Raw genomic sequence first — 25472 nt, forward strand, 5'->3', positions numbered from 1 at the left:
AAACAAATCAAACAATTAATAATAATAAACCCGATAAAACTATTGTGGAATATTACAATCAAACAAGAATATATATATATATATATATATATATATATATATATATATATATATATATATATATATATATATATATATATATAAAATTCATAGGCTAAAATAGAAAATATAGTTTTAATACTATAAATTTTTAATAACTAAAACTATAGTATTAAAATGGAAGATATTAACACATTATATATTACTTATAGTTGAGATAATTTATATATAGATAATAGATAATACATTATATATTGCCACGTAGTATACTTTTTCTTCTCTTTCTTTTGAATTGGCTAGCTACTGAAAAATGAAAGTTCTACACAAGACCACAAGTCCACAACAATGATACTTTTCGGCAATCTCATCTCTTCTCCACAACAACACAGTCACCACTCACCACAAAAACACCTTTATCTTCATCTCCACAACAACACCATCACCACAATTATTCAAGCCTCTTTCAATTTCACTTCAAATTCATTCAAATCAAAGGTAAATCAATTGCAAACAGTAAAAATTTCCTGAATCTTGTAAATTAGCAAATCAAAACATTAATGGAGAAAAAAGATTATCGAATCCGCGAAGGTTGAGAAAACGTCGGCGGAGGTGGCGGTGCCGGTGGGTAGCGTTGTTACCGTGGTCCAAAATTCTGTGCTGCGGCGGTGGATATCTCGTCACTATCTATTTTTTTCTGGTTTAGTTTCTCATTTTTTTTTAATTTAATATTTATTTTTTCACTCCAGCTCAAAAAAAAATTGGGCCACAGCCTGGGCAATGGCCCACCCTAGCCGGGCCCAAGCTTCGCCTATGCTCTTGACCTTTCGTAAAAAGTTCGGTATATAGAAATTATATTATGTAAAAATTGGTGTGTAACATTCAACACTTTAACAATGCTTAACCAAACTCACAATTTCCCAAACTACATTACATATCAGGTGGCTTGCGCTGATAGTCAACGATTGTGTGTAAATATTGCATTTTTCTACTAGTCGTTAACAGAAAGTAAATTATGATTTAGAATAATATAGAACAAGTTTTACGATTTCAATGCTTCTATTTTCTTAGAATGTATATCTTTAAGACTTTGAAAATCGAACTAAAATAAATATCAAAAATAAAAATCATATGAGTGAACTTCAAATAAAATAAAGAGCATATTGAAATGTGTGTGATTTATATTATACAGAAGAAGTTGTTGGTTTATAACTGTTTATGAGTGCAAAAAAGATTTTTTTTTTACAAAATGTAACGAAATGTATACAATATGATGGAAGATTAGCAATAATAGGACACATACCTAATAAAGAATTAATTTAGTAAAATAAAAATGGAAACGCACTGGCATATTATTTTTACAATAATTTGTTTTATGACATATATTTCCTTCTGTTTTGTTCTACATTTTACAGATGACTCTTTCATGGACCTTGCCTTTCACATTGTTTATGACACCTAGTAGATTGATTGTTTTTTTTCTTTGACAACTTATGTATGTTTTTATTCAATAGAATTGAGGATTGTGTCAACATTTTCTTTAAGTGATTGTTTTTCTTCTAAGGTGCAATTTCTTTATTACGTTTGTTTATATGAAGATATAGGAAAAATTATATTAATGAAATCAAATATATTTTATGTTAGCTATCATTTAGTTGATTTAAATTTTGCTAAAGTGAATTATATAAAAAGAGAATGTTGCAAATTAAATGTTTCGGTCGAATAGTTTAAAATTATATCTTAATTATGGATTGAATTGATATAATGGAATATGTTAGGATATTTATTTTGCAATTCGTCATTTATTTTAGGTTCTTGTATTAACATTTGTTAAATTTGACTACTTTCTTGTATCAATTTGTTGTATCCTTATCTTTCTATTACATTTTTATTAATAAAAGTCAAACTATAGTTTTTTAAAGAATTAACTGCCACTTCTTATAAGTTAAATGTTTTTAACTATTGAGGTGATTCAAAAGTTTCCGATGTAAAATGTCAACTTTTTTTTATTCTTGCATGGCGTTTTACAAAGATTCTTATTGTATTTATTTGCAAGAGCAACTAGTAAGAAAATATATCAATTCAATTCAAAGCAAGTTGAACTAAATTAATTTATTTTGTTTGTATTTTATTCTTCTTCTTCAAAAATGAACTATTTATTGTATCGTTTGAGTCCCTTAAAATGACATCATACTATGCTTGTAGCCGTGAAAGACATAACTTCAATTCGCTCAAAGTCAAATATTTCTTTCATAGTTAGGCAAGATGAATTAAAGGATAGTTAGTTAGAAATTAATTCTCTAAATAATACAAATTATAGTATCTTATCTAACAAAAAAATTTGTACCTACAACAAAATCTTTTCCTATAAATATTGGACCTTACTTCTCCAAATTATTCATCAACTAAATACATTTCTCATTTAAAATTGCAATCAACAGTTTCTCTCGTAGCTGCACAATGAAATCAAACAATACTATTGCGTCCATTATAATTCTCTGCATTAATCTTATTTTTGCTTCAACCCTTGTCTCTTCCACTCCAAATCCTAAGACACCACCAACTCATCCCAAAACACCACCTCCTCCATCAAAACTCCCACCAAGTCAAATGACACCACCACCCCATCTCATGACACCACCACCTATGGTACCTCCTTCCGTGCAACCTTCTACACCCCCACCAACTATAACGATCGCACCACCTTGTCCTACTACACCACCACCTATGAAAAATCCATCCGCACCCCCTTCAAATCCTATGACAACACCTCCCATAGTCTCTCCTTCCACACCACCGCCAAGTCCTACGGCAACACCCCCTATGATCTCTCCTTCCACACCACCACCAAGATATTTGACACCCCCGCCTAAGATAACTCCTACGACGTCACCTACTTGTCAAATAGGAAGATTGAGTGTTTGTGCCAATGTGTTGAATATTGTGAACGTAGGGATTGGACAAGATACTAAGCCTTGTTGCAACCTCATCAATGGTCTTATTGATCTCGAAGCCTCTATATGTCTATGCGCTGCACTTAAGGCTAATATCTTGGGAATCATCATTATTGATCTTAACATTCCCTTGCAATTAATCTTGAACCGATGTGGGCGTCAAATGCCTACAAATTTCAAATGCAGCCGTTAAGACAAATAAAATGCATGATCGATATGATGGCTTATGCACGCCATCACCAATGGACTATTCCTATTATATTATATTATATTAACGAAATAAGTTCTACTAAATAAAAACTGTTCATTATATTAATACTAAAATATATATTTGTATTATTGTGTTTAATTATTATATCGATGGAAGACGCTGTCTTTGTCGATAGTTGTTGGATGTCAAAGATGATGAAGAAGTAGATTTTTCATTGACATATAGTTTATGCATTTCAATGACTTCTTTATCTATTAATAATATTATGATATTTCTAAAGTGTTTATTTTGTATGATCTTTATGAGATATTTTTATTACCTTAAAGCCATTCTTGAGTTATATTTTTCTTATTCCTATTAAACACTAGTGTTATTACTCCATGAAAGGAATTAGAATAATGTATATACTCCCAACTGACATAAGTTTAGTTAAAGCGTTTTGACAACTTTTTTAAAGAGCTTATAATATTTTTAATAAGTTTTTTTAAATTCAATAATTGAAACATCCTATATTCACATGCATTATTTCTTCCGTTTCATTTGTTAATCTAGACCCTTGAGCAAAACTGTTACATTCGTTTAGCTATGCATCATTCAATAAGTTTAACTCCAAAACTAATGGTTTTATATGAAAAATTAAATATGGAAATACACTTAGAAAGTTATTTTAGAAATTAGGACAAAGGAACTAACCCTAAATCGTCATAATATACTATTATATAATGAAGGTAAGGTTCGGTAAGTTGTTTTGACATTATTATGCTAAAGGCATGAAGAAGAATGGAAATAAATATCCGGTTTCATCAATAGGAAAAATTACAAAGTTTAACTTGATGAATAACGTGGTTAAATTTAAATAAATATATAAGAATAAGTAAGTAAATTGTAGAAACATGATAAAAATTGAAATTAAATGGAAAATTATTTTTGTGTAGTTGTTTTATGTTGATGATTAATTTACCTTTTTATTTTTACACGCTTTCGCGGCCGGTAACCTCATGCTAGAGTTTCCATTTGCCTTTATTTTAATCTAACGACGTACTCTTGACCTTTCGTAAAAAGTTCGGTATATAGAAATTATATTATGTAAAAATTGGTGTGTAACATTCAACACTTTAACAATGCTTAACCAAACTCACAATTTCCCAAACTACATTACATATCAGGTGGCTTGCGCTGATAGTCAACGATTGTGTGTAAATATTGCATTTTTTTACTAGTCGTTAACAGAAAGTAAATTATGATTTAGAATAATATAGAACAAGTTTTACGATTTCAATGCTTCTATTTTTTTTAGAATTGATATCTTTAAGACTTTGAAAATCGAACTAAAATAAATATCAAAAATAAAAATCATATGAGTGAACTTCAAATAAAATAAAGAGCATATTGAAATGTGTGTGATTTATATTATACAGAAGAAGTTGTTGGTTTATAACTGTTTATGAGTGCAAAAAAGAATTTTTTTTTACAAAATGTAACGAAATGTATACAATATGATGGAAGATTAGCAATAATATGACACATACCTAATAAAGAATTAACTTAGTAAAATAAAAATGTAAACGCACTGGCATATCATTTTTACAATAATTAGTTTTATGACATATATTTCCTTCTGTTTCGTTCTATATTTTACAGATGACTCTTTCATGGACCTTGCCTTTCACATTGTTTATGACACCCAGTAGATTGATTGTTTTTTTCTATGACAACTTATGTATGTTTTTATTCAATAGAATTGAGGATTGTGTCAACATTTTCTTTAAGTGATTGTTTTTCTTCTAAGGTGCAATTTCTTTATTACGTTTATATGAAGATATAGGAAAAAGTATATTAATGAAATCAAATATATTTTATGTTAGCTATCATTTAGTTGATTTAAAATTTGCTAAAGTGAATTATATAAAAAGAGAATGTTGCAAATTAAATGTTTCGGTCGAATAGTTTAAATTTATATCTTAATTATGGATTGAATTGATATAATGGAATATGTTAGGATATTTATTTTGCAATTCGTCATTTATTTTAGGTTCTTGTATTAACATTTGTTAAATTTGACTACTTTCTTGTATCAATTTGTTGTATCCTTATCTTTCTATTACATTTTTATTAATAAAAGTCAAACTATATTTTTTTAAAGAATTAACTGCCACTTCTTATAAGTTAAATGTTTTTAACTATTGAGGTGATTCAAAAGTTTCCGATGTAAAATGTCAACTTTTTTTTATTCTTGCATGGTGTTTTACAAAGATTCTTATTGTATTTATTTGCAATAGCAACTAGTAAGAAAATATATCAATTCAATTCAAAGCAAGTTGAACTAAATTAATTTATTTTGTTTGTTTTTTATTCTTCTTCTTCAAAAATGAACTATTTTTTGTATAGTTTGAGTCCCTTAAAATGACATCATACTATGCTTGTAGCCGTGAAAGACATAACTTCAATTCGCTCAAAGTCAAATATTTCTTTCATAGTTAGGCAAGATGAATTAAAGGATAGTTAGTTAGAAATTAATTCTCTAAATAATACAAATTATAGTATCTTATCTAACAAAAAAATTTGTACCTACAACAAAATCTTTTCCTATAAATATTGGACCTTACTTCTCCAAATTATTCATCAACTAAATACATTTCTCATTTAAAATTGCAATCAACAGTTTCTCTCGTAACTACACAATGAAATCAAACAATACTATTGCGTCCATTATAATTCTCTGCATTAATCTTATTTTTGCTTCAACCCTTGTCTCTTCCACTCCAAATCCTAAGACACCACCAACTCATCCCAAAACACCACCTCCTCCATCAAAACTCCCACCAAGTCAAATGACACCACCACCCCATCTCATGACACCACCACCTATGGTACCTCCTTCCGTGCAACCTTCTACACCCCCACCAACTATGACGATCGCACCACCTTGTCCTACTACACCACCACCTACAACAAATCCATCCGCACCCCCTTCAAATCCTATGACAACACCTCCCATAGTCTCTCCTTCCACACCACCGCCAAGTCCTACGGCAACACCCCCTATGATCTCTCCTTCCACACCACCACCAAGATATTTGACACCCCCGCCTAAGATAACTCCTACGACGTCACCTACTTGTCAAATAGGAAGATTGAGTGTTTGTGCCAATGTGTTGAATGTTGTGAACGTAGGGATTGGACGAGATACTAAGCCTTGTTGCAACCTCATCAATGGTCTTATTGATCTCGAAGCCTCTATATGTCTATGCGCTGCACTTAAGGCTAATATCTTGGGAATCATCATTATTGATCTTAACATTCCCTTGCAATTAATCTTGAACCGATGTGGGCGTCAAATGCCTACAAATTTCAAATGCAGCCGTTAAGACCAATAAAATGCATGATCGATATGATGGCTTATGCACGCCATCACCAATGGACTATTCCTATTATATTATATTATATTAACGAAATAAGTTCTACTAAATAAAAACTGTTCATTATATTAATACTAAAATATATATTTGTATTATTGTGTTTAATTATTATATCGATGGAAGACGCTGTCTTTGTCGATAGTTGTTGGATGTCAAAGATGATGAAGAAGTAGATTTTTCATTGACATATAGTTTATGCAATTCAATGACTTCATTATCTATTAATAATATTATGATATTTCTAAAGTGTTTATTTTGTATGATCTTTATGAGATATTTTTATTACCTTAAAGCCATTCTTGAGTTATATTTTTCTTATTCCTATTAAACACTAGTGTTATTACTCCATGAAAGGAATTAGAATAATGTATATACTCCCAACTGACATAAGTTTAGTTAAAGCGTTTTGACAACTTTTTTAAAGAGCTTATAATATTTTTAATAAGTTTTTTAAAATTCAATAATTGAAACCTCCTATATTCACATGCATTATTTCTTCCGTTTCATTTGTTAATCTAGACCCTTGAGCAAAACTGTTACATTCGTTTAGCTATGCATCATTCAATAAGTTCAACTCCAAAACTAATGGTTTTATATGAAAAATTAAATATGGAAATACACTTAGAAAGTTATTTTAGAAATTAGGACAAAGGAACTCACCCTAAATCGTCATAATATACTATTATATAATGAAGGTAAGGTTCGGTAAGTTGTTTTGACATTATTATGCTAAAGGCATGAAGAAGAATGGAAATAAATATCCGGTTTCATCAATAGGAAAAATTACAAAGTTTAACTTGATGAATAACGTGGTTAAATATAAATAAATATATAAGAATAAGTAAGTAAATTGTAGAAACATGATAAAAATTGAAATTAAATGGAAAATTATTTTTGTGTAGTTGTTTTATGTTGATGATTAATTTACCTTTTTATTTTTACACGCTTTCGCGGCCGGTAACCTCATGCTAGAGTTTCCATTTGCCTTTATTTTAATCTAACGACGTACTCTTGACCTTTCGTAAAAAGTTCGGTATATAGAAATTATATTATGTAAAAATTGGTGTGTAACATTCAACACTTTAACAATGCTTAACCAAACTCACAATTTCCCAAACTACATTACATATCAGGTGGCTTGCGCTGATAGTCAACGATTGTGTGTAAATATTGCATTTTTTTACTAGTCGTTAACAGAAAGTAAATTATGATTTAGAATAATATAGAACAAGTTTTACGATTTCAATGCTTCTATTTTTTTTAGAATTGATATCTTTAAGACTTTGAAAATCGAACTAAAATAAATATCAAAAATAAAAATCATATGAGTGAACTTCAAATAAAATAAAGAGCATATTGAAATGTGTGTGATTTATATTATACAGAAGAAGTTGTTGGTTTATAACTGTTTATGAGTGCAAAAAAAGAATTTTTTTTTACAAAATGTAACGAAATGTATACAATATGATGGAAGATTAGCAATAATATGACACATACCTAATAAAGAATTAACTTAGTAAAATAAAAATGTAAACGCACTGGCATATCATTTTTACAATAATTAGTTTTATGACATATATTTCCTTCTGTTTCGTTCTATATTTTACAGATGACTCTTTCATGGACCTTGCCTTTCACATTGTTTATGACACCCAGTAGATTGATTGTTTTTTTCTATGACAACTTATGTATGTTTTTATTCAATAGAATTGAGGATTGTGTCAACATTTTCTTTAAGTGATTGTTTTTCTTCTAAGGTGCAATTTCTTTATTACGTTTATATGAAGATATAGGAAAAAGTATATTAATGAAATCAAATATATTTTATGTTAGCTATCATTTAGTTGATTTAAAATTTGCTAAAGTGAATTATATAAAAAGAGAATGTTGCAAATTAAATGTTTCGGTCGAATAGTTTAAATTTATATCTTAATTATGGATTGAATTGATATAATGGAATATGTTAGGATATTTATTTTGCAATTCGTCATTTATTTTAGGTTCTTGTATTAACATTTGTTAAATTTGACTACTTTCTTGTATCAATTTGTTGTATCCTTATCTTTCTATTACATTTTTATTAATAAAAGTCAAACTATATTTTTTTAAAGAATTAACTGCCACTTCTTATAAGTTAAATGTTTTTAACTATTGAGGTGATTCAAAAGTTTCCGATGTAAAATGTCAACTTTTTTTTATTCTTGCATGGTGTTTTACAAAGATTCTTATTGTATTTATTTGCAATAGCAACTAGTAAGAAAATATATCAATTCAATTCAAAGCAAGTTGAACTAAATTAATTTATTTTGTTTGTTTTTTATTCTTCTTCTTCAAAAATGAACTATTTTTTGTATAGTTTGAGTCCCTTAAAATGACATCATACTATGCTTGTAGCCGTGAAAGACATAACTTCAATTCGCTCAAAGTCAAATATTTCTTTCATAGTTAGGCAAGATGAATTAAAGGATAGTTAGTTAGAAATTAATTCTCTAAATAATACAAATTATAGTATCTTATCTAACAAAAAAATTTGTACCTACAACAAAATCTTTTCCTATAAATATTGGACCTTACTTCTCCAAATTATTCATCAACTAAATACATTTCTCATTTAAAATTGCAATCAACAGTTTCTCTCGTAACTGCACAATGAAATCAAACAATACTATTGCGTCCATTATAATTCTCTGCATTAATCTTATTTTTGCTTCAACCCTTGTCTCTTCCACTCCAAATCCTAAGACACCACCAACTCATCCCAAAACACCACCTCCTCCATCAAAACTCCCACCAAGTCAAATGACACCACCACCCCATCTCATGACACCACCACCTATGGTACCTCCTTCCGTGCAACCTTCTACACCCCCACCAACTATGACGATCGCACCACCTTGTCCTACTACACCACCACCTACAACAAATCCATCCGCACCCCCTTCAAATCCTATGACAACACCTCCCATAGTCTCTCCTTCCACACCACCGCCAAGTCCTACGGCAACACCCCCTATGATCTCTCCTTCCACACCACCACCAAGATATTTGACACCCCCGCCTAAGATAACTCCTACGACGTCACCTACTTGTCAAATAGGAAGATTGAGTGTTTGTGCCAATGTGTTGAATGTTGTGAACGTAGGGATTGGACGAGATACTAAGCCTTGTTGCAACCTCATCAATGGTCTTATTGATCTCGAAGCCTCTATATGTCTATGCGCTGCACTTAAGGCTAATATCTTGGGAATCATCATTATTGATCTTAACATTCCCTTGCAATTAATCTTGAACCGATGTGGGCGTCAAATGCCTACAAATTTCAAATGCAGCCGTTAAGACCAATAAAATGCATGATCGATATGATGGCTTATGCACGCCATCGCCAATGGACTATTCCTATTATATTATATTATATTAACGAAATAAGTTCTACTAAATAAAAACTGTTCATTATATTAATACTAAAATATATATTTGTATTATTGTGTTTAATTATTATATCGATGGAAGACGCTGTCTTTGTCGATAGTTGTTGGATGTCAAAGATGATGAAGAAGTAGATTTTTCATTGACATATAGTTTATGCAATTCAATGACTTCATTATCTATTAATAATATTATGATATTTCTAAAGTGTTTATTTTGTATGATCTTTATGAGATATTTTTATTACCTTAAAGCCATTCTTGAGTTATATTTTTCTTATTCCTATTAAACACTAGTGTTATTACTCCATGAAAGGAATTAGAATAATGTATATACTCCCAACTGACATAAGTTTAGTTAAAGCGTTTTGACAACTTTTTTAAAGAGCTTATAATATTTTTAATAAGTTTTTTAAAATTCAATAATTGAAACCTCCTATATTCACATGCATTATTTCTTCCGTTTCATTTGTTAATCTAGACCCTTGAGCAAAACTGTTACATTCGTTTAGCTATGCATCATTCAATAAGTTCAACTCCAAAACTAATGGTTTTATATGAAAAATTAAATATGGAAATACACTTAGAAAGTTATTTTAGAAATTAGGACAAAGGAACTCACCCTAAATCGTCATAATATACTATTATATAATGAAGGTAAGGTTCGGTAAGTTGTTTTGACATTATTATGCTAAAGGCATGAAGAAGAATGGAAATAAATATCCGGTTTCATCAATAGGAAAAATTACAAAGTTTAACTTGATGAATAACGTGGTTAAATATAAATAAATATATAAGAATAAGTAAGTAAATTGTAGAAACATGATAAAAATTGAAATTAAATGGAAAATTATTTTTGTGTAGTTGTTTTATGTTGATGATTAATTTACCTTTTTATTTTTACACGCTTTCGCGGCCGGTAACCTCATGCTAGAGTTTCCATTTGCCTTTATTTTAATCTAACGACGTACTCTTGACCTTTCGTAAAAAGTTCGGTATATAGAAATTATATTATGTAAAAATTGGTGTGTAACATTCAACACTTTAACAATGCTTAACCAAACTCACAATTTCCCAAACTACATTACATATCAGGTGGCTTGCGCTGATAGTCAACGATTGTGTGTAAATATTGCATTTTTTTACTAGTCGTTAACAGAAAGTAAATTATGATTTAGAATAATATAGAACAAGTTTTACGATTTCAATGCTTCTATTTTTTTTAGAATTGATATCTTTAAGACTTTGAAAATCGAACTAAAATAAATATCAAAAATAAAAATCATATGAGTGAACTTCAAATAAAATAAAGAGCATATTGAAATGTGTGTGATTTATATTATATAGAAGAAGTTGTTGGTTTATAACTGTTTATGAGTGCAAAAAAAGAATTTTTTTTTACAAAATGTAACGAAATGTATACAATATGATGGAAGATTAGCAATAATATGACACATACCTAATAAAGAATTAACTTAGTAAAATAAAAATGTAAACGCACTGGCATATCATTTTTACAATAATTAGTTTTATGACATATATTTCCTTCTGTTTCGTTCTATATTTTACAGATGACTCTTTCATGGACCTTGCCTTTCACATTGTTTATGACACCCAGTAGATTGATTGTTTTTTTCTATGACAACTTATGTATGTTTTTATTCAATAGAATTGAGGATTGTGTCAACATTTTCTTTAAGTGATTGTTTTTCTTCTAAGGTGCAATTTCTTTATTACGTTTATATGAAGATATAGGAAAAAGTATATTAATGAAATCAAATATATTTTATGTTAGCTATCATTTAGTTGATTTAAAATTTGCTAAAGTGAATTATATAAAAAGAGAATGTTGCAAATTAAATGTTTCGGTCGAATAGTTTAAATTTATATCTTAATTATGGATTGAATTGATATAATGGAATATGTTAGGATATTTATTTTGCAATTCGTCATTTATTTTAGGTTCTTGTATTAACATTTGTTAAATTTGACTACTTTCTTGTATCAATTTGTTGTATCCTTATCTTTCTATTACATTTTTATTAATAAAAGTCAAACTATATTTTTTTAAAGAATTAACTGCCACTTCTTATAAGTTAAATGTTTTTAACTATTGAGGTGATTCAAAAGTTTCCGATGTAAAATGTCAACTTTTTTTTATTCTTGCATGGTGTTTTACAAAGATTCTTATTGTATTTATTTGCAATAGCAACTAGTAAGAAAATATATCAATTCAATTCAAAGCAAGTTGAACTAAATTAATTTATTTTGTTTGTTTTTTATTCTTCTTCTTCAAAAATGAACTATTTTTTGTATAGTTTGAGTCCCTTAAAATGACATCATACTATGCTTGTAGCCGTGAAAGACATAACTTCAATTCGCTCAAAGTCAAATATTTCTTTCATAGTTAGGCAAGATGAATTAAAGGATAGTTAGTTAGAAATTAATTCTCTAAATAATACAAATTATAGTATCTTATCTAACAAAAAAATTTGTACCTACAACAAAATCTTTTCCTATAAATATTGGACCTTACTTCTCCAAATTATTCATCAACTAAATACATTTCTCATTTAAAATTGCAATCAACAGTTTCTCTCGTAACTGCACAATGAAATCAAACAATACTATTGCGTCCATTATAATTCTCTGCATTAATCTTATTTTTGCTTCAACCCTTGTCTCTTCCACTCCAAATCCTAAGACACCACCAACTCATCCCAAAACACCACCTCCTCCATCAAAACTCCCACCAAGTCAAATGACACCACCACCCCATCTCATGACACCACCACCTATGGTACCTCCTTCCGTGCAACCTTCTACACCCCCACCAACTATGACGATCGCACCACCTTGTCCTACTACACCACCACCTACAACAAATCCATCCGCACCCCCTTCAAATCCTATGACAACACCTCCCATAGTCTCTCCTTCCACACCACCGCCAAGTCCTACGGCAACACCCCCTATGATCTCTCCTTCCACACCACCACCAAGATATTTGACACCCCCGCCTAAGATAACTCCTACGACGTCACCTACTTGTCAAATAGGAAGATTGAGTGTTTGTGCCAATGTGTTGAATGTTGTGAACGTAGGGATTGGACGAGATACTAAGCCTTGTTGCAACCTCATCAATGGTCTTATTGATCTCGAAGCCTCTATATGTCTATGCGCTGCACTTAAGGCTAATATCTTGGGAATCATCATTATTGATCTTAACATTCCCTTGCAATTAATCTTGAACCGATGTGGGCGTCAAATGCCTACAAATTTCAAATGCAGCCGTTAAGACCAATAAAATGCATGATCGATATGATGGCTTATGCACGCCATCACCAATGGACTATTCCTATTATATTATATTATACTAACGAAATAAGTTCTACTAAATAAAAACTGTTCATTATATTAATACTAAAATATATATTTGTATTATTGTGTTTAATTATTATATCGATGGAAGACGCTGTCTTTGTCGATAGTTGTTGGATGTCAAAGATGATGAAGAAGTAGATTTTTCATTGACATATAGTTTATGCAATTCAATGACTTCATTATCTATTAATAATATTATGATATTTCTAAAGTGTTTATTTTGTATGATCTTTATGAGATATTTTTATTACCTTAAAGCCATTCTTGAGTTATATTTTTCTTATTCCTATTAAACACTAGTGTTATTACTCCATGAAAGGAATTAGAATAATGTATATACTCCCAACTGACATAAGTTTAGTTAAAGCGTTTTGACAACTTTTTTAAAGAGCTTATAATATTTTTAATAAGTTTTTTAAAATTCAATAATTGAAACATCCTATATTCACATGCATTATTTCTTCCGTTTCATTTGTTAATCTAGACCCTTGAGCAAAACTGTTACATTCGTTTAGCTATGCATCATTCAATAAGTTCAACTCCAAAACTAATGGTTTTATATGAAAAATTAAATATGGAAATACACTTAGAAAGTTATTTTAGAAATTAGGACAAAGGAACTCACCCTAAATCGTCATAATATACTATTATATAATGAAGGTAAGGTTCGGTAAGTTGTTTTGACATTATTATGCTAAAGGCATGAAGAAGAATGGAAATAAATATCCGGTTTCATCAATAGGAAAAATTACAAAGTTTAACTTGATGAATAACGTGGTTAAATATAAATAAATATATAAGAATAAGTAAGTAAATTGTAGAAACATGATAAAAATTGAAATTAAATGGAAAATTATTTTTGTGTAGTTGTTTTATGTTGATGATTAATTTACCTTTTTTATTTTTACACGCTTTCGCGGCCGGTAACCTCATGCTAGAGTTTCCATTTGCCTTTATTTTAATCTAACGACGTACTCTTGACCTTTCGTAAAAAGTTCGGTATATAGAAATTATATTATGTAAAAATTGGTGTGTAACATTCAACACTTTAACAATGCTTAACCAAACTCACAATTTCCCAAACTACATTACATATCAGGTGGCTTGCGCTGATAGTCAACGATTGTGTGTAAATATTGCATTTTTTTACTAGTCGTTAACAGAAAGTAAATTATGATTTAGAATAATATAGAAAAAGTTTTACGATTTCAATGCTTCTATTTTTTTAGAATTGATATCTTTAAGACTTTGAAAATCGAACTAAAATAAATATCAAAAATAAAAATTATATTAGTTAACTTCAAATAAAATAAAGAACATATTGAAATGTGTGTGATTTATATTATACAGAAGAAGTTGTTGGTTTATAACTGTTTATGAGTGCAAAAAAGATTTTTTTTACAAAATGCAACAAAATGTATACAATATGATGGAAGATTAGCAATAATAGTGTAATACCCTGACTCTCCGAACCCGATAATTATCATTAATTGGTTAATTGATAATTAGAATGCACATTGGCCTTATTTCTTATTAATCTAAAGAATGATTATTAATAAGAGTTTGTGGAGTAATTAGAAACAAAAGGGAATTGGTTAGAATGGAACTACATGGCAAGAGTGTAAATATCTTTTAGTTGAAGGGTATTGTGGCCTTTAAACATGAGTGCATGGAACTTAAGACATATTTGGTGAGATAGTGTTTCATGAAATCAGAATTTATGAGAGAAAGAAAGAAGGAATGGATTAAGAGCAAGAGGAGAAAGAAGTTCATATCTCCATTTTCGTGATCCATGGTGCAGCTCCACTAAAAAGGTAATAACTTTCAGCTCATAACTCCGATTGTAACAATTCTTGTCTTGTTGGAAAGCTTACGAAATTCTCTTCGATTTGCATATATGGTTCGCATTCATAGATACTGTATTGATGGAGATAAACAGGTTTGAAGTGGAGAGATCTATGTTGAATGTGTGTTAAGTGTGGCTACGAATTTGTTGGTGTTAGAAGTGGAGTTTTTGCATCAATGGAAGTCCTATGGCAGCAAGAGCATCCTCTCAACCTCTCTAAATCCATGGTGAGTCCATAGATAGAAAATGGGGATTTAAAATCTATTGGGTGAATTGGGGTTTAGGGTTTGAGATGCTTTGCATGATTAAAGATGATTAGAATGCTTTAGGGTGTTAACCAATATTAATCTATGTGCTCAAATCTGTTGGTTGCATGATCATAATTGTTGCTATGTTCATAATGATGATAGAGATGTTAATTACATGTATATGCTGCTAAGAATAGTTATTTTATGCTTGGAATAGATTTGGATGAAAATAGATGTATTGGAACTGGTATAATGCAAGAAAAGTGTGATTTTTGCTTCTGGTTCAGTAAGCAATCGATTGCAGGGGTCAAGCAATCGATTGCACTGTGAAAAATTGACTTTCTGCGCTTCTGGTTCAGCAAGCAATCGATTGCACACCAGTGCAAATCGATTGCACCTGACAGAAAATTTCCCCTTTATTGTTTTGACCATAACTTGAGTTCTACAACTCGAAACGAAGCCCGGTCGGAAGCGTTGGAAAGGTCTTTCGATGCTCTTTAATAATATGCTTAAATCTAATGCATTTGGTTCAATTATGGAATATGGTAAGTGAATTCCTAATGGTATGATATGATCACTTTAGTAGAATTAAGTGATGATGAATAAATGGATTCCATAATCATGCTACGACATTGAAATTCCGAATATGAGTATAGATATGGTTTATGTATATTGGTATAATACATATGAAGTGCCGTGATTGGTAATTGATTGTTTTATCCGTCGTTCTGGTTGAACGTTCGGTTGTATTCCTTTTTGCGCATGATTGCATGTGGTATGCTAGAATCGAAGTAGGCCAAACTACTGGGTGATAAGGCGCCATTGTTGATGGACTAGTTTCCAAAGTTACCATTGCGATGTGCTCAGAAGATTCTATAGGGCGTGTCTCACTTGCAGAACACATCGGCGTTCTTGGTATGACGAACACACCTGAGCTACCATTGCAGTGTGCTTGTGAGAGTCTTTACGGCATGTCTCACTTGCAGAACATGTAACATCCCAATTTTTATTAATATTTTTATTAATTATATTAGTAATTATATTGTTTGGTATTTTTAATAATAACTCATTTATTTAGTTATTATGTGATATAATAATTATTTAAGTATTTAATTATATGAGTGTTTGTGTTGTTTGACTTAATTGAGTTATTAGAGAGATATACCTAAATGGGCCTAAGTGATAGAAACATAATGGATGGATGGTGGGTTAAGCCCAATTGACATAAGTGAGATAGTAAGAGAAGATTAAGGTTTTAGAGGTTACTATTTTCATTTGGGGGAAAAGATAGGAAGAAGAGAAAAGAGGCAAAAGGGAAGAGAACAATGGTGGAAGAGAAAAGCTAGAAGAAACCTCATTTTTGCAGCAAGTTTCAGCATTGATTCACCTTAGCAAAACGGATGTATCTCTCAATCCAACCGTTGGATCTTCGCGTGGTTTTGACACAACGTTCCTGACTCATAGAGGTAAGTTCTGACCGGAGAGATTTTGATTTTGAGGATTTTAAGTTCGTCTGATAAGCTGATTTCCGAACTGGTTTTTAGGTGTGTCTCCAAATTATGTTTGAAGGATTTATTTTGGAGAAAAGCTTAGAGCTATGGTGAAAGATTTCATATTTGTCAAGGTAAGGGTGGGGTTCTTTCATGCTAAAGGGTTGTATGATAGTATGTTATAGTGGGTTTAATTCTATACTTTGATATCCATGTTCTTCTATGTTGCAATTTTGGGTATTTGATGATTGTTGGAATGTGATGATATAAATGTGATAAGTTGTGTGCAATTGATAATCTATGTGTATTAGATTGTTATGTTTGTTGTGAGTAAACCATTGATAGTGAAATAATGGGTTTTGTTATAGAATTGGAAAATAATGGAATAGAAATATAATAGTTGAATTGAAATTAATATAGTTTAATTATTAATTGGATAGTTAAATTATTAGTTGAATTGATTCCAATAAGTCTATGTGATTGGAATATACTTGAACTTGGACCAATTATTCGGTTTATCGGTAAATTACGGTATTTTGAGAAATTGTTTGTAATTGTGTTTTGGCTTGAATATGTATGTTGAGAAATATATATATTGTCATGCCAATGATGTTGTTTTGATATTGATTCTTTATGGTTAGTTGGTTAGCATTAATTCTAATGACTAATTGCTTGATGTTGAAAATGTGTGTTCATGTATAATTGACAAAAATGAGAATTAACATGAGATAGTATGATTACTAGTGTTAATTGGATTGTGTGAATCGTAATTGATTAATTGGCCTCTCATATGTGAATGATGTGTGTGTGTTGTGAATGTTGTGTACAATTGGTGGATAATTCATAGAGTTGAATTATTGTGATATGTGGAAAGTTAAGATGGTAGAGATGATCTTAATTGCATATATTTGTGAGATTGTACATACATTCATATCATAGTGTGCCTTGAAACATAGGTGGAATTGCTTTGAAACACAAGCGTGGCTTGGATTCTAGAGTGAATCGGAAAGCGGTAAACTATATGTTTACATTTGGTGGCTTTGGTCTTGTCCGGATCTGAAGCGTGGCTAGATTCTATATGAATCGGAAGCGGTGGAACTTTGGGTCCATATTGGGTACCACATGCATAGAGTCACATGTCTTGCATTGAGTTACATTGGAGTTACGTGATGTTTGAATATATGTAATTATGTGATTAGGTGATTGTTATGTGTGCATGAGATGTGATAATTAAATTTGGTGATGTTTGGTACATGATTTTGGTGATATATGTAAATGAAACGTATATGATGAGAATGCAAATATATATATGTATTAATGATATATGTATATATGTGGAATATATGAACCATGTTTTGCCATTGTTGATAGTTGTATTAATTTACGTTGTTATTATGAAGTATATGTTATTATGTGCTTGAATGACATACTTGTAAACTTGAATACATTGTTATAGTTGATAGTTAACATTATTGTTGTGATGCAAATTGCTTATATTGAGAAGTGGTGAATTGTGTATGATTTTATCTTTGCTATATGTATTATCATACTTTCCTTTATAATGTTTGATATCTCACCCCTTCTGCTGATGTTTCCCCTACCATGGGAAATGGGCAGGTACTCAAGTATAGCTGTGGAAGTTTGTAGATTCACCGTGTCTGGTTGGTGTGTCGCTCTGATACGTAGCACTCGGGGGTTGTCTATATTGTTGTTTCTATGTTGTTCATGTTTTAGTTGTTGAGTTCCAAATTGGATAATGAGAAGTACTATGATGTTTGAAGTTGTTTTCGATTAAATAAGATGATTTGTTTATAAATTCGAATGTTATGATTCCGCTGCATATTAAAATGAAGTTGGTTTGTCTAAGAGTTGTTATAAGTTGTTTTGTGCTTCTCTGAGATTAAAGTGCTATGTATCTGTTTATGAGTTGTTTATAGGAAGTAAATGTGATATCCCAAGTGCATTGTTGATAGTTTTTAAAATACTCTAATTTTTCGCATGATATTTTTGGGTAGAATTTGGGGTGTTACATTAGTGGTATCAGAGCAGGTCGGTCCGTCCGGCCAAGTTGTCGAGTCAGTTGAGTTGTGTGACAGTTGAATGATGTTAGTGTTTTATTCCTTAGTACGCGACATGTGTGTGAAACACTGTTGGTACTTGTTCGTTTTGTTGCAGGGTTAGTTTGAGCGAAGTATGGAAGAAGCTGTGCTTCTTGGATATGTTTCAATTGTAAGTTATTGGTGCAATATATTTCTTAAGGAGACAGAGCAAGCAATGTAGAAGTTTGTTGGTTTCCGAATTCGAAGGTAACATGGATTTAAGATTTTGGTTGTTTAACAAGTCGGAACGTCTTGGAATAAGGACAATTGTTATAAGATGGAATTTAGGAAGTTGTCATATTCAGCATTATTGGTGGACTGTGAAGTTATCAGTTTAAGTAACCGTTGCGTAGGATGTTGACGTAAGAATAATTATTAAGCGACGAATTACGGTAGACCTTGTCAAGGGATCCTTGGCAAGAGATTGGAAAAGTTGTCGAAGTTGTTGGAACGTTCAAGTCGGAGTTAGAAATGCGAAGGGACGAGTATGATTCCAAGAATAAAAAGTGTTGATAGTGGTGTAAAGGAATTATGTTCTAATGTTATCACAAGGTGTGTGTTAGCATGTTCAGATGATTTTGGGAGTTAATAAAGTATGGTACTTTTGGTGATGTAAAGGATTCTATTGCAGTTAAGTAACGATGGTTTACGCTACCATTATGGTTGTCGGCTATCTATTGACAAATTGAGGAACTGATCACCCTTAATCTCTTGTTGATAGTAGACGGAATCGTATTGGAATGAGATAGACTTGTCTTACCAGCTTGATAATATTGGAAGTGAATAAGTCCGTGCAAGATGGTGCGATGTTGTTTAGGTTGTTTGCAACTTTGGATGTTCATGAGGAAATGACGATTGGGGGATTATCGATAGTTGGCGCATTTGCATAAGTGTTTCCTGAAGATGTAAGTGATTTACCGTCAGAAAGAAAAGTTGAGTTTTCGACCGATTTAGTTCCTAGAACTAGTCTTGTATCGAGGACTCCATATAGGATGTCTGCTTATGATGTTGGAAGAGTTGAAGAGTCAACTTGAAGATTTGTTTGAGGAGAGGTTGATTCGTTCGAGTGTGTCGTCTAGAGGTGCATATGTTTTTGTTGGTTAAGAAGAAGGAAGGTTTTGCAAGGATTTATGTTGAAACAAAAAGGACAAGTTGTAGCTTATGCTCCAAAGCAACTTAAGATTCATGAGAGAAATTATCTGACGCAAGATTTTGAGTTGGCCGCCGTTGTTTTTTGTTTTAAAACTTTGAAGGCAATACTTATTTGGATCGAGATTCGATGTGTATAGTGACTACAAGAGTTTGAAGTATTTGCTTAATCAGAAAGAGTTGAATATGAGACAGAGAAGGTGGTTGGAATTCTTGAAGGACTAGGATTTTGCTTTGAATTATCATCCGGGAAAAGCGAACGTTGTAGCCAATGCATTGAGTAGGAAATAATTGCATATGTCTATGTTGATGATTCAAGAATTGGAATTGTTGGAATAATTTCGAGATTTGAGTTTGGTATGTTGAAGCTTACTTGTGGTATTCTTGATGAGATTAGAGAAGGTCAGAAATCGGATTTGAAATTGGTTGACAAGATGAAATTGATTTATTGAGGATAAGGTGATAATTTTCGGATTGACGAGAACGGTGTCATGAGATGTCGTGATTGAATTTGTATTTCAGATGTTTCGGATTTGAAAAAGAGAATTTTTGGGATGAAGGGCATCAAAGTGGTTGAGTAATTATCCTGGTGCTACTAAGATGTATCAAGACTTGAGAAAGTTATTTTTGTGGCGAGGTATGAAGAAGGATATTGCGGAATTTGTGTATTCGTGTTTGACTTGTCAGAAGTCAATGATTGAACATCAGAAACCGTCTGGTTTGATGCAACCGTTGTCCATTCCTGAGTGGAAGTGGGATAGCATTTCTATGGATTTGTTTTGGGTTTTTCTAGGAAATCGATTAATTGTGAGGCAATTTGGGTCATTGTAGATGGATTGACGAATTTTGCTCACTCTATTCCGATAAGCAGGGATTATCCGATGGAGAGACTTGCAAAGTTGTATTTTGAAAAGATTGTGAGTTGGCATGGTATTCCATCGAGTGTTGTTTCTGATAGAGATCCGAAGTTTACTTCTAGATTTTGGAAAGTTTTGTAGAGTACTTTGATTATTAAGTTGTGTTTGAGTTTTGTTTATCATCCGCAAGCTGATGGTCAAACGGAGAAGACGATTCAGTAACTTAAGGATCTTTTGAGAGCTTGTATTTTGAAGCTTTGTATGGTCGAAGGTGTGGAACGCCTTTGTGTTCGTGTGATTCTGGGGAGAGTAAGTGTAGTTTTGGAGATGAGATGGTTGTGTCGAGGGTATTTTCGAGGACGAAAATATTCTAAGTGGGGGAGAGTTGTAACATCCCAATTTTTATTAATATTTTTATTAATTATATTAGTAATTATATTGTTTGGTATTTTTAATAATAACTCATTTATTTAGTTATTATGTGATATAATAATTATTTAAGTATTTAATTATATGAGTGTTTGTGTTGTTTGACTTAATTGAGTTATTAGAGAGATATACCTAAATGGGCCTAAGTGATAGAAACATAATGGATGGATGGTGGGTTAAGCCCAATTGACATAAGTGAGATAGTAAGAGAAGATTAAGGTTTTAGAGGTTACTATTTTCATTTGGGGGAAAAGATAGGAAGAAGAGAAAAGAGGCAAAAGGGAAGAGAACAATGGTGGAAGAGAAAAGCTAGAAGAAACCTCATTTTTGCAGCAAGTTTCAGCATTGATTCACCTTAGCAAAACGGATGTATCTCTCAATCCAACCGTTGGATCTTCGCGTGGTTTTGACACAACGTTCCTGACTCATAGAGGTAAGTTCTGACCGGAGAGATTTTGATTTTGAGGATTTTAAGTTCGTCTGATAAGCTGATTTCCGAACTGGTTTTTAGGTGTGTCTCCAAATTATGTTTGAAGGATTTATTTTGGAGAAAAGCTTAGAGCTATGGTGAAAGATTTCATATTTGTCAAGGTAAGGGTGGGGTTCTTTCATGCTAAAGGGTTGTATGATAGTATGTTATAGTGGGTTTAATTCTATACTTTGATATCCATGTTCTTCTATGTTGCAATTTTGGGTATTTGATGATTGTTGGAATGTGATGATATAAATGTGATAAGTTGTGTGCAATTGATAATCTATGTGTATTAGATTGTTATGTTTGTTGTGAGTAAACCATTGATAGTGAAATAATGGGTTTTGTTATAGAATTGGAAAATAATGGAATAGAAATATAATAGTTGAATTGAAATTAATATAGTTTAATTATTAATTGGATAGTTAAATTATTAGTTGAATTGATTCCAATAAGTCTATGTGATTGGAATATACTTGAACTTGGACCAATTATTCGGTTTATCGGTAAATTACGGTATTTTGAGAAATTGTTTGTAATTGTGTTTTGGCTTGAATATGTATGTTGAGAAATATATATATTGTCATGCCAATGATGTTGTTTTGATATTGATTCTTTATGGTTAGTTGGTTAGCATTAATTCTAATGACTAATTGCTTGATGTTGAAAATGTGTGTTCATGTATAATTGACAAAAATGAGAATTAACATGAGATAGTATGATTACTAGTGTTAATTGGATTGTGTGAATCGTAATTGATTAATTGGCCTCTCATATGTGAATGATGTGTGTGTGTTGTGAATGTTGTGTACAATTGGTGGATAATTCATAGAGTTGAATTATTGTGATATGTGGAAAGTTAAGATGGTAGAGATGATCTTAATTGCATATATTTGTGAGATTGTACATACATTCATATCATAGTGTGCCTTGAAACATAGGTGGAATTGCTTTGAAACACAAGCGTGGCTTGGATTCTAGAGTGAATCGGAAAGCGGTAAACTATATGTTTACATTTGGTGGCTTTGGTCTTGTCCGGATCTGAAGCGTGGCTAGATTCTATATGAATCGGAAGCGGTGGAACTTTGGGTCCATATTGGGTACCACATGCATAGAGTCACATGTCTTGCATTGAGTTACATTGGAGTTACGTGATGTTTGAATATATGTAATTATGTGATTAGGTGATTGTTATGTGTGCATGAGATGTGATAATTAAATTTGGTGATGTTTGGTACATGATTTTGGTGATATATGTAAATGAAACGTATATGATGAGAATGCAAATATATATATGTATTAATGATATATGTATATATGTGGAATATATGAACCATGTTTTGCCATTGTTGATAGTTGTATTAATTTACGTTGTTATTATGAAGTATATGTTATTATGTGCTTGAATGACATACTTGTAAACTTGAATACATTGTTATAGTTGATAGTTAACATTATTGTTGTGATGCAAATTGCTTATATTGAGAAGTGGTGAATTGTGTATGATTTTATCTTTGCTATATGTATTATCATACTTTCCTTTATAATGTTTGATATCTCACCCCTTCTGCTGATGTTTCCCCTACCATGGGAAATGGGCAGGTACTCAAGTATAGCTGTGGAAGTTTGTAGATTCACCGTGTCTGGTTGGTGTGTCGCTCTGATACGTAGCACTCGGGGGTTGTCTATATTGTTGTTTCTATGTTGTTCATGTTTTAGTTGTTGAGTTCCAAATTGGATAATGAGAAGTACTATGATGTTTGAAGTTGTTTTCGATTAAATAAGATGATTTGTTTATAAATTCGAATGTTATGATTCCGCTGCATATTAAAATGAAGTTGGTTTGTCTAAGAGTTGTTATAAGTTGTTTTGTGCTTCTCTGAGATTAAAGTGCTATGTATCTGTTTATGAGTTGTTTATAGGAAGTAAATGTGATATCCCAAGTGCATTGTTGATAGTTTTTAAAATACTCTAATTTTTCGCATGATATTTTTGGGTAGAATTTGGGGTGTTACAGAACACACTTGGAGTGATTGGTATGGTGGAGTAGTGATGCCACTTAGGCGATATCACCTGGATAACTCACCTCTAGTGGTGCCACGTAGGCTACATCACTAGGCTCCTACCCGAATGGGCTTGTGCAATCAATTAGGCGTCTTCGCACTTGCGGAAACCATATTGCGTATGGATGTTGACGGGGCCGTGACGCCACATAGGAAGTGTCACCGCTGTAACTCGTCACGGATGAAATTCCATGAAGGACTCATCCGCTTCATCTAGCGATGGTCTTATGCGAGTCTTTTGACGACAGACACTTGGTGACTCACCGAGGGTGTGTGGTGCAGCCTAGGTAGACCGGTTGTTACTACTTCTGGATTCCCCGTACATGGGTATGGGTTTGCATACGTGTTTGTTGTACTATTTTGAGTACTTGTGATATGATGACTCCTATGGTGGATGATTCATGTGTTTGCTCTGTACTTGTACCGGATGTGAGGATAAACCCCGAATCAATGGTGGATTCGTTTTGTGATGCATGTACCCTGTAGATCCGAGTGGACCCATAGGATAGGCGGACTCACTGAGATTTAGTAATCTCACCCCAATTAACTTATCTTTTTCAGGTGCAGTTTAGTAGTGTTTGGTCAGTAGCAGGTTTGGACTGAAGACTTGGAAGTGGTGATGGATCGGAGACCTCGTTAGATCTCATTTTCCGCTGTGTAGATCCATTGAAGATACATGTTTTGTAATTCTTATTAGAATTTCATGTTGTATTTTATATGGATCATTTTGTATCTTTGGCTTTTGTATGTACTCAATATCAATTTTTAACGTTTCATGCATAATATACTAGTCAGTTATGTATGAGGTGTTACAATAGGACACATACCTAATAAAGAATTAACTTAGTAAAATAAAAATGTAAACGCACTGGCATATCATTTTTACAATAATTTGTTTTATGACATATATTTCCTTCTGTTTCATTCTACATTTTACAGATGACTCTTTCATGGCCCTTGCCTTTCACATTGTTTATGGCACCTAGTAGATTGATTATTTTTTTCTATGACAACTTATGTATGTTTTTATTCAATAGAATTGAGGATTGTGTCAACATTTTCTTTAAGTGATTGTTTTTCTTCTAAGGTGCAATTTCTTTATTACGTTTATATGAAAATATAAGAAAAAAGTGTTATTAATGAAATCAAATATATTTTATGTTAGCTAAACCACACAGGCTAATTTTCAAATGCATTGGATCCTATTATCAAATAGTAAATAATTGAAATCAACAAAATAACTCAAGTTGTATAATAAGTTGTTCTATGAATGACTAATCATTCAAGCAATGACATCATTAGGAAGCCTCTCTCTAACTACACTTTCTAGTGTTCAACATTGAACATCACCTATCAAGAGGATGCAACTGCCATGCGATCACACAAAACC

General features: G+C 31.6%; 4 protein-coding genes across 4 annotated transcripts; all 4 read left to right on the forward strand.

Moving 5' to 3' along the window:
* Positions 1 to 2483: 2483 nt before the first annotated feature.
* Positions 2484 to 3183, forward strand: LOC131605445 (lipid transfer protein EARLI 1-like). The gene has a single exon (XM_058877796.1). The coding sequence runs from the start codon at positions 2497 to 2499 to the stop codon at positions 3181 to 3183; it is 687 nt and encodes a 228-aa protein (XP_058733779.1). The 5' UTR covers positions 2484 to 2496.
* A 2658-nt stretch (positions 3184 to 5841) lies between these two features.
* On the forward strand, positions 5842 to 6802 carry LOC131607346 (lipid transfer protein EARLI 1-like). Its single transcript, XM_058879361.1, has one exon. It carries the CDS (start codon positions 5883 to 5885, stop codon positions 6567 to 6569), a length of 687 nt encoding a protein of 228 aa, XP_058735344.1. The 5' UTR covers positions 5842 to 5882; the 3' UTR covers positions 6570 to 6802.
* Positions 6803 to 9228: 2426 nt separating this feature from the next.
* On the forward strand, positions 9229 to 10005 carry LOC131607347 (lipid transfer protein EARLI 1-like). Its single transcript, XM_058879362.1, has one exon. The coding sequence runs from the start codon at positions 9270 to 9272 to the stop codon at positions 9954 to 9956; it is 687 nt and encodes a 228-aa protein (XP_058735345.1). The 5' UTR covers positions 9229 to 9269; the 3' UTR covers positions 9957 to 10005.
* A 2610-nt stretch (positions 10006 to 12615) lies between these two features.
* Positions 12616 to 13570, forward strand: LOC131607349 (lipid transfer protein EARLI 1-like). Its single transcript, XM_058879363.1, has one exon. The coding sequence runs from the start codon at positions 12657 to 12659 to the stop codon at positions 13341 to 13343; it is 687 nt and encodes a 228-aa protein (XP_058735346.1). The 5' UTR covers positions 12616 to 12656; the 3' UTR covers positions 13344 to 13570.
* Positions 13571 to 25472: the final 11902 nt, after the last annotated feature.

Source organism: Vicia villosa, linkage group LG5, assembly GCF_029867415.1.
Source record: "Vicia villosa cultivar HV-30 ecotype Madison, WI linkage group LG5, Vvil1.0, whole genome shotgun sequence".
Classification (NCBI taxonomy): domain Eukaryota; kingdom Viridiplantae; phylum Streptophyta; class Magnoliopsida; order Fabales; family Fabaceae; genus Vicia; species Vicia villosa.